Here is a 17,019-nt window from a genome sequence, read left to right on the forward strand (position 1 = left end):
GGTGAATGTGGGGTCTCTGCTGTCACATTATTCATGAGCTTCACTCTCATTGGTCTCAGTCTGCTTTCTGTCTCCTCCTCTGTACACAACGTGACGGGAACTGGGCGTTTTCCACAGCTGAGAAACGCAATTGGCTGAGCAGAGGTTAAAGAGAGATGGTTGGTGGATTATCATTTCATCCATACAAAAGAGGGTAGTCATGGGCAACCTGGCAACAATTTTTCCCCCAAATGAGGAGAGAGAAGAGCAAGAAAGTTATTTATAATATTTATAATGTCATCTAAGGGTCACAGAGAACATAGCTTTAAGAATACGGCGTGACATTAAGACACCCAACCCCGCTACATATCTCTGATCTATCCTAAAGTAACCACATGGGCCAAGTGGTCAGGGTCTATATTGGTGAAGCTGCTCAAAATAAGTGAGTGGGTCCCGTGATCAGACAGTCTGTAACCTACCTCAAAGTTAAATTCACTACATGACATGTTGGATTAGATTCCTCAAATTGAAGGGCGCATCACTAATGAACTGCAACATAATTTAAGGGCACGTGTTGCTCCTAAATATTTAACAGTTTTACCTGCTGATATTTTTTTAGGTATTGATTTGATTAATATGCGCCGGTGTGCGCACGATGTTCTAGAAAACACATTTACATCACAGGTAGGGGAATATCACACTGCCATATTATTATTATTATTATTATTATTATTATTATTATTATTATTATTATTATTATTAACAAAACAACTAAAAATTATTATAAATAGGTAATAAGAGGCAGAAAATATACTTTGTTTTTAAATGTAAATAAAATAAAAACACAAAAAGGTTTTACTTATGGCAAATTGTTATTCTTGGATGCATAAATTAAAATTCAAAGATTTCTTTCACTAATTGTTGAGCCATTTTTTCCCTCCATCTCTTTTGTATACATACTGACGTCATCCTGCCGGAAACACACGGTTTATTTCATGCACCGGGTAACGACAAGCCGCGGCCAACTTCCGCCTCACTAACCGCTGAGGTGCCTGCCTGGCCGTGACGTCACTGTCCGTTGCTTTGCTATTGGGCTGCGGAAACAAAACGGAATTTTTTTTCCGCGCTTTCGCCGGTGAAAGTTCACAAATTGAAGACTAGTGGCGGGAGCTGTTGTCTACCAGTGGGCTGTTGTGAAGAAGCGGCGCTGATAGGTATCTATAACTCGGTTAGAAACTCAACCAGCCGTTGATAGTTGTCGCGCGGGGAGGTCAGTCCTAAGGTTTAGGTAGCAACGGCTTTGGCGCGAGACTGTTTGTTTGCTGTGCTAGCGTGCAGCTTTAGCTTGTTACAGAAGAAAACAGCTTCCACTGTTTGACCAGAAACCAGCTTGAATAGAGAGGTTAATATAAAATACATCTCACAGGGAAATCACTAACTTTAGCATTAACACGTAGTTAAGTCGCCAACTAGTTTACAGTACAGCCAACAGTTAGCACGTTAGTTACATCACTGACATTAACAACAAAACACGTGTTATGTATCAAATGAATTATATCCAAGTGTCGTCTCTCTTTGCTTTTCTTTGAGCTGTGCACAGGCTACTTTTTGCACCATGTGCTTTCTTATTCAACAATGCTTTAATCACAGACAGCACTGCACTTGTTTAACCAATTATTCACATTAAGCCCACCACCATGTATTCTGCCAGTCCAAGGAATATTAACACAAGCTTTCTTTTCTGATATGTCTATCAAGATGTTTATTTTCAGGTGGCTATAAGCACAATTGGTACAATAGATGTCATGGTTCAACCTCATACTGACTATACTTGTCTTATGTGTCTACTGTCATACTCTCTAATCATCTTCTGTCTTCAATGTTTCTTACAGACATGGATTTTAAAAGACGCAATGGTGGCCCTCTTATGGGTGGTGCGTCCCAGGCCAAACGGGGTAAACCGGCTGGTGAATGGGAGGACAGTCCATCACAGTTTGAAGAGGAGCTGTCCATGTTTGACGATGCTGAGATGGATGCAGAGGAAATGGAGGGGCAGGCAGGCCATGATGTTATTCCCGTAGGTGAGTGTTGAGATTATTAAGTTATGTAAAGCTGTATAATCACACAGCACCCATCCTACTTTATGAAAATGTGTATGTCACATAGTTGGAATTTTGTTAAACAAGCTCGACTACACAAACTATTCTGTAGAAGCTGTAAAATAATAGTCCTGTTCATTTTACAGCATGATTTTTTTCATTTTAAGGTAAGTGATTCGTATTGCTGCCAGCTCTAACAAATCAGTCTGATTAGTTAAATTGGTAATGTCATGAGTAAATTAAGCATGCTGGCTTTGTCGGCTTTGATTGACTCCAGTTCCCCTGTGACCCTCAAGGATACGTGGGTATAGCTAACTGATGGATGGATGGATGGATGGATAGCTTTGCATTGTGCACATTGCAACTTTGTGCTAACAAAAAGTGGCAACTGTGGAGCTCGTCTAGTAACTGTTATTCCAGGAGTTTGTGCTTATTAAGTTAATTCTAATTATACTTAAATATCTTTTAGTTATACCCAATGACCTATAAATAATGCACTTTGGTTTTACTACTGTTTTTTCACCTTGTTTTGTCAGGTGACCTCTTCTCAGCAGACCTTAACCCTCGTTGGCGGCGTCCTAATGCCCCCACACTGGACCCATCATCTGACACTTTGGTGTTTCAACAGATTGATCTTGACTATTATTTAGGTAATTATCAAAGAGGACTTTTGTTGAAGCCAGAGACAAGTTGTAACAATTGTCTTAAAGTTATCTTCTTTGTTGTTTTGATCCAAATAAGAGTGTGTTATGTAATTTTGTGTTATACAGGGGCAACGGTGGCCGGCATGCCTGGCCAGTCACAGGGAAAAGTCCCGATCATTCGAATGTTTGGGGTGACAGACAGTGGCAACAGTGTGTGCTGCCACATTCATGGTTTTGCACCTTACTTCTATGTTCCTGCACCAAGTGGTGAGTACTGAACATTGTTCTGTCAACACATACGATAAGTGAATATCAACACAACATCATGTATTTTGTTGTGATGTATCTTGACCTTTTTAGTCAGTTATTATTAAATATTCTCTAGGTAGAAGATGTTTATGTCCTGTGAACAGGGGTTAAAGTGGGATTTGGCAGGTGGGGGAACCCTAAAATCCGGTGTAACCCTATGGGACGCAATTGGGGTTGGTGGGTGGGGGTGTGGGTTAACTGTCAAAGTCTTCTCACATCTGTTTCCTGCTTCATAAATTGTGAGAATTTGTCTTTACATAATATTAAATTTTATGTTTTTTTTTTTTTTTTTTCCATTAAGGATGTTTATTGAGCCCAGAAACGGACATAATGTAATAAAAAGTTATCTGAAATGTTAATAATAATGATAATTAATAAATAATAATAATAATAATATAGTTAAACATTTAAAATAAAAAAAATTAAAAGAAGCATTTGTTCTGGAGTGTTCCAGCCCACTTCATCTGCTACTTGTGAGTCACTTTTCTGGGGGGGGGGATCATTGCATTAATTCTTATAAGTCATACAATGTTTCCCTCTCTCTGCTTCCTTTGTAAAGGGTTCACATCTAATTATCTGGGTGAATTTAAAAAAGAGCTGAACTCTGCTGTCCTGAAGGACATGAGATCCAATAAGGACAATATCTCTGTCACAGTGTTGGCTGTGGACATCACACGCAAAGAGAGTGAGTACAAGTGATGTGCAAATGCTCATGTGGATTTGTTGTTCATTGAATATAAGTATGTAAAAGAATTCTCAAACATTCACAAATTTGTTTGTTAAGTTAAGTAACTATGCTTTCATCATGATTCTTTTCTTTCTCCTGCAGACATGTATGGTTACCATGGGAAACGCAGTCTGGATTTTTTGCGGATTACAATGGCAATGCCTCGTCTCATTGCTCCAGCAAAGAGACTGCTGGAGCAAGGCTTCAAATTTGGACCTTTCCCCATACAGAGTTACCAATCCTATGAGGCCAACATAGATTTTGAAATAAGGTCTGTGTTTGTGTGTGTTTGCACTTAATAAACAGAACAGTAAAGCAGATTTGATAACTTAACAATCAAATGGAAGCAAACTTCTTGCAGTGCTTACTGTGCTGTCAAGCAAATAGTGCCTTATAAGTGCTCCAGTGTTATTTGCATATATTTAAATGAGGTAATATGCATATATTTGGCACCAAATTCACCTCCTTCTGTGCAAGTGAGCATCATTACAAAGTCTGAATCATAAACACCAGATAATAGCCACATACAGAGAGTTGCAAAGAAATGGTACACTACCTGATATTCACCACGAGGGAATGAAACTGTAAGACAACATTAAAATGGAGAAATGATGATGAGGTGATGGTTATGCATCATAACAGTCCAGCATAGAGGAGAGTAGGAGCGGCTCAGCGTGCACCAAGAAGTATGAAGGGAGCCACAGACAAAGCATCTCAAACCTGATGATGTCTGTCATCAGACAAAACATTTGATACAGTGTGAGTCAGAGATCATAGTGAAGATGAAGTCAGGGAGCTTAGCTGTCACTCTAGTGGATATTAGTTTTAGAAATGATGTTCTTACAAAACAAATGCTGAGTAAAGTAACACTAAAGGTGTATTTTTCAGCTCAACAAGCCTCTCTGTGTTGTCAGATTTATGGTGGACACCGATGTGGTGGGTTGTTGCTGGATTGAACTTCCCAAAGGCAAGTACAGAGCACGTGAAGAGAAGAGCATTGGGGATGCAGATTCTGAGTACCCTGGGAAGGTAGGTCTAGTTTACTCCTTCTGGCACAATCTGACCTATGGCTGTTAACTTCCCTCTGAGCGTCTCTTCATGTAATATTTGTTTGTCAGGCTTTTACCAACAGTGTTCATGAACCATCTCCCATGTTTTTGTCCTTCAGGCGTCCTTGTGTCAGTATGAAGTGGATGTGGGATGGACAGATTTGATAAGTCACCCTGCAGAGGGAGACTGGCAGAGGATCGCACCGCTCAGGGTCCTCAGCTTTGATATTGAGTGTGCAGGAAGAAAAGGTGTGTTTTTTTTTTAACTTCATTGTGGCATTCTTATTGCACAGAATGCAAACTATTACCCCTAACATAATCCTGATCATACTTGAGTAAAGGCAAATGTAGAGCTTGACTCTGGTGTTAACTCTTTTCTTTCCAGGAATCTTCCCAGAAGCAGACAAAGACCCTGTGATTCAGATAGCATCTATGGTCCAGCGGCAGGGTGAGACAGAGCCCTTCATTCGCACTGTGTTCACCCTCCAGTCCTGCGCCAGCATCGTGGGCTCTCAGATATTGTGCTTTACACAGGAGAAACAGCTACTGCAGGTATACACACTTGCATTACTAAGGTGCAGAAAAACCTTTTGACATGTTTTCTTTTTTTTCCCGTAATGTTTTGTTGATCATCTCTCATGTCATTGCGGGTCTGTTTATGTCTCTGTGAGCAGAGCTGGGCAGAGTTTTTGAGGACAGTGGACCCAGACGTCATCACTGGATACAACATCCAAAACTTTGACTTTCCCTACTTACTCAACAGAGCAGCAGCTTTGAAGGTTAGATGGAGCCACATTTGTCACTACTTGCAGTCCCTTTTCACCTTTTTCCTCAATAAAATAGCTTCTCTTGTGTCCAGGTAAATCTGTTTCCCTACCTCGGCCGAGTGCGAGGCATCAAGTCAGTCTTGCGAGATCTAAACTTCCAGAGCAAGCAGATGGGCCGCAGAGAGAACAAGACCATTAACATGGAGGGCCGGGTTCAGTTTGATCTACTGCAGGTCAGCTTCAACTGCAGAAACTTACTATTATAAATCAAAATTTAAAACAAGATTTAAGTAACATTTCCAGGAAAAGACACACTGAGTACAGACACCAATTAGTATGTTTCTCTCAGGTTCTCCTCAGGGACTATAAACTGCGCTCATACACACTGAACGCTGTGAGTTTCCACTTCCTGCAAGAACAGAAGGAGGACGTGCAGCACTCCATCATCACTGATCTGCAGGTAAAACACGAATCAGTTAACTTGTTATATTTGTAAGAGAGCTGGTTATCCTCAAGATTAAGAGCTCGATCAATTCAAATGGCTAATGGAAAGTTCCAATGACTAACATTGAGTTCTTGCGATCTTTTCCTCCCATCACAGAACGGCAACGAACAGACACGTCGTCGTCTGGCTGTCTACTGCCTGAAAGATGCCTACCTCCCACTGCGTCTGCTGCAGAAGCTGATGTGTGTCATTAACTACATGGAAATGGCCAGAGTGACAGGTGTGCCTCTCACCTACCTGCTATCAAGAGGACAGCAGATCAAAGTCGTCTCTCAGCTGCTGCGACAGGTAACAAAGGCACACACATGGGACAGAGTACTGTGTGAATACATGCAGGTTTAAGGATGCAAACTCTAAGTGTCTGTGCATGTTTAGGCCATGAAACAAGACCTGGTCATGCCTGTTGTGAAGACAGAAGGAGGAGAAGACTACACAGGAGCGACTGTCATTGAGCCAGAGAAAGGGTATGTATGTTTACTGATAGTGTGTGTGTGTGACTCCTTTCTGCTATTGGTGTTGATGGTTTGGTACTTGCAATCTTCTCATATACTTCTCTGTATAGGTATTACAGTGTTCCTATTGCCACCCTGGATTTCTCCTCCTTGTATCCATCTATCATGATGGCTCACAATCTGTGCTACACTACCCTGCTACAGAAAGGCTCAGCAGAAAAAAACAGGTGAGCAATTTTTTTTTAAATGTGTGGTTATCTTAAAAATCCACAAGAGATAAGGTTTTCTCTGAATAGCTTTAGTTTCCCTAAACCTAATCTTCCTGCAGCTGAAATGCGTTTTATGAAATGTATTGCAGAAATCACTTCCTTGCCGTTTGTCTAATCAGCTGAATGTTATTTGCCATGTATGTTTAGCTAGGCTAAAGAATTGTGGTTGTGTGTCTTCAGCCTCTCACCAGAGGACTTCATCAAGACTCCGACTGGTGATTTGTTTGTGAAGAGCTCTGTGAGGAAAGGACTTCTACCTGAGATCCTGGAGAATCTGCTGTCCGCCAGGAAGAGGTATGAGTCGTTCAAATACATCACAAAATCTAAGTTACCCTGGAGTTTCTCTGGAAAAATACGAAATGGGTGAAACCAAAACAGACATGAAATTCATGAATGAAAATCAGTCAGAGGTGGCTTCTTGCTCAGTTTGTCCACTGTCCATCCACAGGGCCAAAGCAGAGCTAAAGAAGGAAACTGACCCTTTCAAGAGGCAGGTGCTGGATGGTCGACAGCTGGCCCTCAAAATAAGTGCAAACTCTGTCTATGGCTTCACGGGTGCCCAGGTGGGAAAACTTCCCTGCCTAGAGATCTCACAGGTGAGTACTTGACTGGTATCAGAGTCTAACTGACTTTTCACTCCTGATAAAAGTGACTGCAGCTCATGACTGTACATATGTACATACTTGGATTATCAACCAGTCCATCAAGATTAGAAAACGAAGGGGTTTTCAAAAGGAAAATCTGAAAAAGCAGATTCAGAGGTTGCACGATTGTGTTGTCATACTTCAAATACCTTCATAGCATATAAAACATTTACAATTCTGGCCCAACACAACAGTGTTTTATCTTTGCTGAATAAAGTTCTCCCCACTTGACTTTTCATCACACTTCCTGCTGTTCTGCACAGATGTAAAGTCAGAACATGAACAGTAAACACTAAAGATGTAGAGCAAAGATTATGTTGTGTGAGTTGAAATAAAAGCCACAGAACAGGTGGGAATCTAAAACGTTCTGTGGAAGGGTGACTTGTTTTACGTGAAGGAAATGGCTGCCTTCTAAATGAGCTACTTTTAAAAATAAAATGCTCAGTGACAAATATTTCTTCCAGGCACTGAAACTGGTGGCCTGTAGTGTGGCTAGTGACAATAAACTTATTTAAATATTTTCCTTTTCTTCTCATCTAGAGTGTCACTGGTTTTGGAAGACAGATGATTGAGCAAACCAAACAGTTGGTGGAGTCCAAGTACACCATTTCCAATGGTTACCAAGGTGATGCCAAGGTGAGGCATCTTTTTTTTTCCTAATAAGTTAACATATTCACTTGACTAACGGTATGGAACCTACTACCTGATGTTTGTGTGCGTGTTGTTTTAAATGTTATATTTTTATCTTTTAAAGGTAATTTACGGAGACACAGACTCTGTCATGGTTAAGCTTGGAGTTGCAACGGTGAGGGAGGCTATGGATATTGGGAAGGAGGCAGCAGAGTGGGTATCATCCCACTTCACACCTCCCATCAAGCTGGAGTTTGAGAAGGTATTATTTCTGCCCACTGAGTTTAACACTTTTCCAAGTTTTTACAAATTTTATCTGTGGAAGTGCGAATGAGTTGTTTGTCTTTCACTTGTGATGATTAGAGTGGGTGGAGGCATTTGAGTACTGAGTACAGTGAAATAACAGGATTCAGCCCATGTGAGCTTATTTTTGTCACCTCCACAGGTTTACTACCCGTACCTGCTCATCAACAAGAAACGCTACGCAGGCCTCTATTTCTCCACAAGTGCAGACAATCACGACAAGATGGACTGTAAAGGCATTGAGACTGTCCGCAGAGACAACTGCCCTCTAGTGGCTAACCTTATCAACACATGCCTGCAGAAAATCCTCATAGACAGGTACGTACACACACACACACACACACACACACACACACGTGTGCGCGCACACGCACACGCATCCTAAAATGTCTAATTCTGAACCCACTTTCTGACTTTGTCTCTGTCTGGTTAAATCCTAACCTTAAGACTAAGTTGTGTTGCGAAGATAATCACAGCTGATGTGATGTTTCCTCAGGGATCCCCAGGGTGCCGTGGCTCACGCTAAAGAAGTGATCTCAGATCTGCTATGCAACCGCATCGACATCAGCCAGCTGGTCATCACCAAGGAGCTAACGCGCACTGCCCAGGAGTATGCTGGCAAACAGGCACATGTGGAACTGGCTGAGAGGTCTGAGTCACCAGAGTCATCACACTGATTTCAAATCATACTCCAAGGAAAAATGTGTGTGTGTGATATGACTGTTTTAATATTGATGTTGTACAGAATGAGGAAAAGAGATGCTGGCAGCGCTCCAAACCTGGGAGACCGAGTTCCATACGTCATCATCAAGGCTGCAAAGGGAGCAGCAGCGTACATGAAGTCAGAGGTTTGTCTGTAAATGAACGCGTTTGTTTCATTTGTGCATCCCTCTTTACTTCTTGCCCGATAATTACTCTCCCGCCACCTTTTGCTTCAGGACCCAATCTATGTGCTGGAGAACACTATTCCCATTGACACACAATACTACCTGGAGCAGCAGCTGTCCAAGCCCCTGCTGAGAATATTTGAGCCCATCCTGGGAGAGAGCAAAGCAGAGAGTGTCCTGCTCAGTAAGTATAGCACTAAGTGTAGTGTTCTTATCATACTCAGTGGCTTATTTGCATATTAGTGAAATGATTAGTTGTAGTAACACAAAGTTATTGTAACATACCACTAGTTAAATGACACTTATCATTTGTTATCTTCTCTGGCATTTCATCTAAATGTTGCTGTTGGTTTTTCTGGTGTTTTTCAGAGGGCGACCACACACGATGTAAGACTGTGTTGACCTCAAAGATCGGGGGCCTCATGGCATTCGCTCAGAAGAGGAGCACCTGTATCGGCTGCAAAGCTGTACTCAAGACGGATGGTGTGTGTGTGTGTGCTCTGAATTTTGAGATTTGTTTTTCTACTTTGATTTCCACCTTAATGAGGTTAGGTGCCACTTTTTGTGCGGCAGCAGTGTAAAGAGCTTTTATATGTGTGTCATTGCAGCGGCTGTGTGTGACTTCTGTAAGAAGAAGGAGTCTGAACTGTACCAGAAAGAGGTAAGCAGGATGTGAGATGACTTTGTTTTCTTCAGCAACAGGTCTACTGTACCATTGTCTTATTATATATTGCCCTCCTGTGGCTCTAAAGAATTCAGGGAAATTTATACCAAATGTATTTAAGTACATTGAGTTTAACATGACCTATTTTAATACCAAATTAAACTGAGACTCATTTTGTAATTATTTTCCTTTGGGCTGATAGTGTGCTTCTAGCAAAAATAATTTAATTTAATATATTGTTTGTAATTTGCTAAGAATCAAGCACACTTTTCTCTTGCCATGTCTTGTTCATAGATCTTTCACTTGAACGCTCTGGAGGAGCGTTTCTCTCGCCTGTGGACTCAGTGTCAGCGCTGTCAAGGCTCCCTCCACGAGGATGTGCTCTGCACCAGGTACATATTCAGCATATATGGATTATAAATGTGTGTTCACTGTAGGATTATTATGTACACAGTGGCAGTATTTTATGTCTTGTAACACTGTCCCTTCTGACTCCCCTGCAGCCGGGACTGTCCCATCTTTTACATGAGGAAAAAGGTTCAGAAAGATTTGGATGACCAGAGCAAGCTCGTGTCACGCTTTGGATGGTGATAGACACGGTTACTCATCATCTGCCTCATTATTTCACTGTATTTGTTACTCCTTTCTGATGCTTGTAAAAATACATATATATCAAACTATGTCTATGTTTTCTAAAATGAATAAATGGATGTTTAGTAGTGTCTTTTTTTGTAAAATAAAATCAAAAGGAAATGTATTTTTGGGCTGCCATGTTTGATTATTACTTGTTCATTTGCATACAGAAATCTGGACCATACTGCTGTAGACACACAAGACAGTTCAGCTTTACATGTGTGCATTCCCCCATCTAAATTTGACATCAAAGTAAAAGTGTTTTTTTACTTTTACAGAAATTAAAAGAGGAACTCCACTGCTGTCCTCTGTAGTGTTATTGTGACCTCATAAACCACAGGTCTTTCTCGTCATGGATTTGGAAACTCCAAATAAAAACCCTGATCGTTTAAGATTTGATGGCACAAACTGAGGAGAGAGTGAGACTGAGCAGTGTTTGCGCTTCCTTCTTCAAAGACATGAAATAAGGTCTACAAATCAGCTCTGGTGTAAATGCACCAGATTCTCTACTTAGATTGTTGGAGATAAGTTCTCGTGTCCTACATCTTGTTCTGAAAACACATTTTAACCTCTTAATCTCCTTACCAGTAAAGATCCACCTTGGTTAAACAAAAACAGACAACAGATAAAAGCTAACGATATTTACTTGTTCATCACAGCAGAGTCCATTAAAGGTTTTACATGGCTGTCAGTGAGAGACTTGTTTGGAGTTTCTCCATATTTTAACAATGGAATGAAGTCAAGATAATCGACAGCTGCTGGTTTAACACATGCTCATTGAACTTTGATATAACTTTAGTAAATATGTAGACAGCAGTTTCTTAATGCAGATGTTGGATTTTATATTGGGGAAGCTGTTTATAATGCTACAAAAATAGAGATTTAACAATCCATTGCATTTAGGGTGACAGTAATTATAAAAGAAGTCAAACACTGCTGTAAAAAAATGACGCCCTATTGAATATCCTTGTCATCCAGCATTGAGTATGATCTGATACTGTGACCGTCATTGTGTCTGAGCTCTGGAGCGGAACACTGGTTTCATCATCAGTGGTTTAAATGTAAGTAGTACCACATAGATATTTGCTGCTCATGCTACATGTTGTGGTAGAGTGCTGTATCAATAAAAAAAAAAGTGCTTGGGACACAGTAACACAACACTGCAACCACCAGCATCACTGGATCTGACAAAAAATGAATTAAAAGTGGACTTTGGAATACAGTGTGGAACAAACAGCAGGGCTGACACTACAAACAGTAAGTTAATGATGGTGTGAACGGATGGACACAGGCATCAGATCTTAACCAATCATTTGACAGCTCTCTGTTATTCCTCAGTTCCTGATAAAACACTATATTCCTGAGTAAACTTTTAAGATGGCACGAACTAATCATAAAACCTACAATAAAAACATAAAAGGAAATGAATAAAGTGCACCTAGGAGTCTGGAACACGATTTGAGGCTTTGATACTGTGTGTAATACTACCCTAAAACAGCATTTTCATTGAATTGTAGTCTTTGAGAAAATTAAAAATGATATTGCTGTTGTGTTTCAAGCCCCAGAGGACACACTAACCTATGAAAAAACACAAGGGGAAGAAATTATTTTTTACAAACTTTCCAAGTAGTTGTCCAATCAGTATCCTAGTCAATATGACACTGTTTTCATGTTATTTGTGGGATTTTCGATTTCGTCAAATGTGTACCGAGCAAACATACAGATTCGTCATTTCATCACACTAAACAAAATGTTCAGTCCTAAAATTATTTTGGAAAATTGGACTGAATGCATCACCTGATGTGACAGTGCAAAGTGCAGTGACGCACAACTGTTAACCCTCGACCCTTTAAATAGTCAACAGGGGCTGAACTGTCTGTAAGACACACTGGCCAGACAAACTACACTTATAGACAAATTCTCATTCTGGGTCTTAAATCTTAAAATCTACCACAGACTCAAGTTAAGTTTGCAGTAATACTGACCTTAAAAAAAAAAAAAAAAATCAACTAAAACTGGAATTTCTAGTCGTTTGGTCATTACAACAAAAATTAAAAGAAACACAACTGACTTCACAGTGTTAAATTGACACTGCACAGTGGATGAATAAATGGCAAGTCTTCTAAGTGGAAACTGTGACAGCAGTAAAAATTGGATTTTGCCACGTCTGCCTCCTCGCCCGGAGCTGTGCTGGACGTCTCCAACGTGACAGAGGAGGTGCAGTGTGTGAAGGGTTGCATGAAACAAGTGCTGCAAGGGATGCTGCTGGTGTGTGTGTGTGTGGTTTGCTATAGTATTATGCAACGTCTCTGCGTATTCTTCTTGCTCTTCTTGTTGCTGCGGTTGGTCTCTTTATATCTTCTAATCTCCCGCACTAATGAATAGAAGGCTTCCTCGACACCCTGCAAAACAGAAGCAGAAAGATGTTTGTCTAAAGATAATAAATGTTGCTCAAACAAAGCTCATGCCTGCATCGGTGCAAACTAAATACAGGCGTTACTGTCTTTCCTTACATACCTGTCTGGTTTTAGCAGAGGTCTCGACAAACGGTACTCCGTAGCTTCGTGCGAGCTCCTGTGCCTGCCGCGACTCCACCGTGCGGGTACTCAGGTCGCTCTTATTCCCGACCAGCACCATGGGAACACTGTCGCTGTCCTTCACCCTGTTGATCTGCTCTCTGAGGAAGAGACACATGCGAAAGCGAGGAGTTAGTTAGGCTCATTGTGACACTTAAAGATGACAAACCTGTGGGAGATATCCTTGTAACACTTACTGTTTTCAGTATGTGTTGTCAGTTCTGTTTTATGTATTTAGATGAGTTAACTGGATGAGTAACCACACAGAACGTGTGAACACACATGTCTATAGATATGAGTTACAGATTATTACAAGTTCAGTTCCTGAACAGGAAGTAGCCTTTATGGTGCCAGACTATCTGAATCTGCACAGTCCACTATACAAAGCTGACTCTAAAGTTACACACACATGGAAATAGACTACTTTCTTCCAGCTGTGTTGTAAGACTAGTACTAGTCTACGGATGTGTGCTATAAAAACATCTTGTACCTGTAGAGGTGGACGTCCTCGAAGGACTTGGTGTTGTTGATGGCAAACACACAGAGGAAGCCCTCCCCTGTCCTCATATACTGATCCCTCATGGCGCTGTACTCTTCCTGACCTGCAGTGTCCAGGATGTCCAACAGACAGGTCTCTCCATCAATCACCACCTGTTTTCTGTACGAGTCCTGGAACACAGCACATCGACATGATGCCGCATGCAAGCAATATTAATCGGTACAAGCAGTAGGCCTGCCAGTGGATTGCATCATAATAATTCTCACCACAGTCAGAGTGCTGCATCATGTAGCAACAAGACCTCATCGAATGGAATGTTTGGCAATGAACTTGCAGAAACCTGCATATTTTTTAAAACATCAACTATTTAATGATGCCGTTAACTGACTTTGCAGCTTGACAGACAAATAGAGATTTACAGCCAAACTGAGTTGATTTTAAGGCAACAATGTGAGAAAGAGAATAGATTACACGGCAGTGCTGATTTCTAATTGTTAGTAGAAAATATGTGAATCTCGAGAGGGCTTACAGGAGAGGTGGAACCAACATTAAATAAACTTTTTGGCAGATGTTTGGCCCATTTCATGGTGCTGTACAGTTGTGATTGTATCCCAGTGGTTTGGACTTTGCATTACATTTTACTTCACTGCATTTATTTGAAAGCTATTGTTACCTTTTACTTTGCAGATTTGATACAAAACATATGACCAGCTTATTAAAATGTTATGCATTATTACAGAATAAATTAGCTTTAACATCAACCTGCTACAACATTAAATGTTTATGTACCAGTAATACCATTCCTATGATGTAATATGATGACTCAGACAAGGGGCATTCTGCTGCACAACGAACGCTTTCACTTTTCACAATATTTATGTACAACTACAGATACTTTTAAGATTTTAATGCAGGACTTTTTTCTGTTCTGGAGTATTTCCACATTTTTTATATAGCCACATCTACACAATTCAGTTGCAAAATTTGTTGTGTCATGCACATAGTGCCCAACCCATGTTGATTTGTAAGACACCAAGATACTGATGCACTGGTGAACCATTTGAACAACACTTCTTACACAGAACATTAAATTAATGAATCTCTTGTCACAATCTTTATAAATCAAATATTGTAAGGGAAGTGAAGGATTTAGGACTTTTTCCACCACTTGTTATTCAACTTATCTCTTGACTTACATCACTCACATCATTTTGTGTATTGTGTATTGATCCACTGACAGATATAACTGCAGTGGGTGTTTAAAATCTTAAAAATCTAAACCTTAAAGTCCAGATTTACTCAATGACAGTTATAACTCACACATGGAAGTGAGCATGTGCAGTGGTTTCATAATAAACTCTAGATTATGTTTTTTGTCACTAGGCTACACATTAAACACTGTGTATAATGGTTAACTTAGTGTCTCACCTCAATGGTTGGATCATACTCATCAACGAAGTGGTTCTGGATGAGCTGGATGGTGAGAGCGCTCTTCCCCACACCTCCCGCCCCGACCACCACAAGCTTGTACTCGGTCATGCCTGGAAATGATTGATCCAGCAGGTAGCCGTGATTTTATATTCAAGATATGGCAAATATGAGGTGATCAAGAGGAAATCTATCCAGCTGACAGTGCCCTCTTCCTCCCTACACTGACATGGCGAAGAGACTGACCCAGATTTAAGGTTCTTGTCCATTCACGTTAGTTGACTTCGTCACAGTTAATGAATCGATGTGAATGAGTGCTGGTGGTGAAAGTGGAAGATTGTTTAAGCGTACTCACCTCTGTGTAGGATTTACAACACTGTGTGAAATGAAAGCTGAGTTTACGAATGGATAAATGAGATTAGCTTGCTACATAACGTTAGCCTGAGACGATTTCCTCATTCAAGACACTTGTAGGAAAACTTCAAGAGCAGTCCGCAACTTGTTTGTCCAACGACAACTACGTGTCAAACTGTGAACTACAGATCTGTACGACTACTGGTAACAATCTAACTTTTTGTTATAAATAAATTAAAAGCCAGATTTCGGGCGAGTTCCCTCAGTCTTTCCTTTTAGTCTCCGCTGGGGTTCATTGTAAGCATAGCGTTTTCACGTTAATCCCCTCGTCAACCAACCAATAAAACGACAGGAGGCAGACTGACGTCAAAACCAACCAATCACAGTGGGCTACTATTTTAACCCCGCCTGCAGTTTAGCACAGCCGTCCAATCACAAACAGGAGTAGCCCTTATTGGGCGTGGCCTCACAGGCAAACTTCTGTCTCCCACAGATGGCACTTCTCAACGCCACACTTTGTCTGACTGTCACTAATTCATCTAAGTAAGTACTAATTTAAACAGTTTTATCAGACACTTCCAAACATTCTGAAGTCCTGCATCATAAGAGATAAATAAATGTCAATAAATACTATCTTTGTTTTGGTCATTTACACAGAACCTTAGGAACACCAGTGTCTTTTATTTGTTTTATTTTGAAAGTTTCCCCCGGAAGTCATAGTGCGGTAATGTGTTTGCCTTGACTATTGACACTTGGTGAAGTTCACTGTCCTCCAGTGGTCACAGCAAGGAACAACAATACTGTGTTTAAACTCGTGGCTAGCATTCACTATAGTCTTTATGGTCAACTTATTATTAGCATGGCAGTTTACGTTTCTGGTGGTACCACAAGTAGGTTTGTAGCTAATGATTTTATAAACTTAATTATCATTAATAAAGTCATCTATTTATCTAGTATGATTACTGCAAATAATAATAGTAATATTAGTGGTCATAACTTAAAAAGACTTTGAACAATATTTGTATAATGCACCACATGAATGACCCCACAGAAATGTATAACTGCATTTCCAGAACTCTGTGAGTTTTATATCTTAGTATTGGACTTACCTTCAACAGGCTGGGCAGCCAGATATAACTCTAAATGAATTGCTTCATGTGGTGAATGTGTAAAATAAACAACTGTATAAAAGGAGGTGGCATGTTGGTGTTGTGTTTTCTGCTGCCCTCAGGTGGCCAAAAATGCCTCTAGAGATGTTCATGTCAGATACAGAATCATGTGTTTTTACTGCTATCTAGTAGTCACAGCGAGAAACTGCAACACAGCGTTAAATTCATCAAAGAAGCATAAATCCTGAAATATTCATATACAATACAGATTTTCTAGAGTCTAAAATTTCCAGTAAAATTCTTCATTTGAAATTTACATCACTGATTGAAAGAGGCTCAGACGTAATGTTCTAAAAATAGTTGAATATTGATTTAAAGTGCTTCTTGAAGGTTTACTTTCAGTTGTGCGCACACACACACACACACACACACACACACACACACACACACAAAGCAGGCATTATGCCCCACCCTCTGGTCCACCATACTCAC

The 17,019-nt window shown here is 40.4% G+C and overlaps 2 protein-coding genes across 2 annotated transcripts; one reads left to right on the forward strand and one right to left on the reverse strand.

The window, feature by feature from the left end:
- Positions 1 to 1,011: 1,011 nt before the first annotated feature.
- Positions 1,012 to 10,680, forward strand: pold1 (polymerase (DNA directed), delta 1, catalytic subunit). Its single transcript, XM_010745110.3, has 27 exons — positions 1,012 to 1,193; positions 1,872 to 2,060; positions 2,615 to 2,728; positions 2,849 to 2,989; positions 3,591 to 3,716; positions 3,861 to 4,029; positions 4,673 to 4,787; positions 4,927 to 5,056; positions 5,193 to 5,359; positions 5,482 to 5,586; positions 5,667 to 5,807; positions 5,924 to 6,034; positions 6,176 to 6,367; positions 6,455 to 6,543; positions 6,642 to 6,758; positions 6,981 to 7,094; positions 7,249 to 7,396; positions 7,985 to 8,080; positions 8,199 to 8,336; positions 8,520 to 8,695; positions 8,874 to 9,026; positions 9,123 to 9,225; positions 9,316 to 9,448; positions 9,634 to 9,747; positions 9,873 to 9,925; positions 10,223 to 10,320; positions 10,432 to 10,680. Exons 2-27 carry the CDS (start codon positions 1,874 to 1,876, stop codon positions 10,517 to 10,519), a joined length of 3,318 nt encoding a protein of 1,105 aa, XP_010743412.2. The 5' UTR covers positions 1,012 to 1,193; positions 1,872 to 1,873; the 3' UTR covers positions 10,520 to 10,680.
- Positions 10,681 to 11,187: 507 nt separating this feature from the next.
- Positions 11,188 to 15,731, reverse strand: zgc:55558. The gene is made up of 5 exons (XM_010745111.3): positions 15,420 to 15,731; positions 15,065 to 15,177; positions 13,628 to 13,806; positions 13,079 to 13,238; positions 11,188 to 12,963 (listed from the first exon to the last, which is right to left on the reverse strand). Exons 2-5 carry the CDS (start codon positions 15,173 to 15,175, stop codon positions 12,850 to 12,852), a joined length of 564 nt encoding a protein of 187 aa, XP_010743413.1. The 5' UTR covers positions 15,176 to 15,177; positions 15,420 to 15,731; the 3' UTR covers positions 11,188 to 12,849.
- Between the last annotated feature and the right edge of the window lie 1,288 nt (positions 15,732 to 17,019).

Source organism: Larimichthys crocea, chromosome XII (assembly GCF_000972845.2).
Source record: "Larimichthys crocea isolate SSNF chromosome XII, L_crocea_2.0, whole genome shotgun sequence".
Lineage (NCBI taxonomy): Eukaryota > Metazoa > Chordata > Actinopteri > Sciaenidae > Larimichthys > Larimichthys crocea.

What these genes read in the sequence shown, in the direction of transcription:
- pold1 (XM_010745110.3), top strand. Translation starts at nt 1,874, where the DNA reads ATGGATTTTAAAAGACGCAATGGTGGCCCTCTTATGGGTGGTGCGTCC. An exon ending in ATTCTGAGTACCCTGGGAAG is followed by an intron (nt 4,788 to 4,926) that starts GTAGGTCTAGTT and finishes TTTGTCCTTCAG; the next exon opens with GCGTCCTTGTGTCAGTATGA. An exon ending in TCAAGCTGGAGTTTGAGAAG is followed by an intron (nt 8,337 to 8,519) that starts GTATTATTTCTG and finishes TCACCTCCACAG; the next exon opens with GTTTACTACCCGTACCTGCT.
- zgc:55558 (XM_010745111.3), bottom strand. Translation starts at nt 15,175, where the DNA reads ATGACCGAGTACAAGCTTGTGGTGGTCGGGGCGGGAGGTGTGGGGAAG. An exon ending in AGTATGATCCAACCATTGAG is followed by an intron (nt 13,807 to 15,064) that starts GTGAGACACTAA and finishes GCTGTGTTCCAG; the next exon opens with GACTCGTACAGAAAACAGGT. An exon ending in GAGGACGTCCACCTCTACAG is followed by an intron (nt 13,239 to 13,627) that starts GTACAAGATGTT and finishes TCTCTTCCTCAG; the next exon opens with AGAGCAGATCAACAGGGTGA.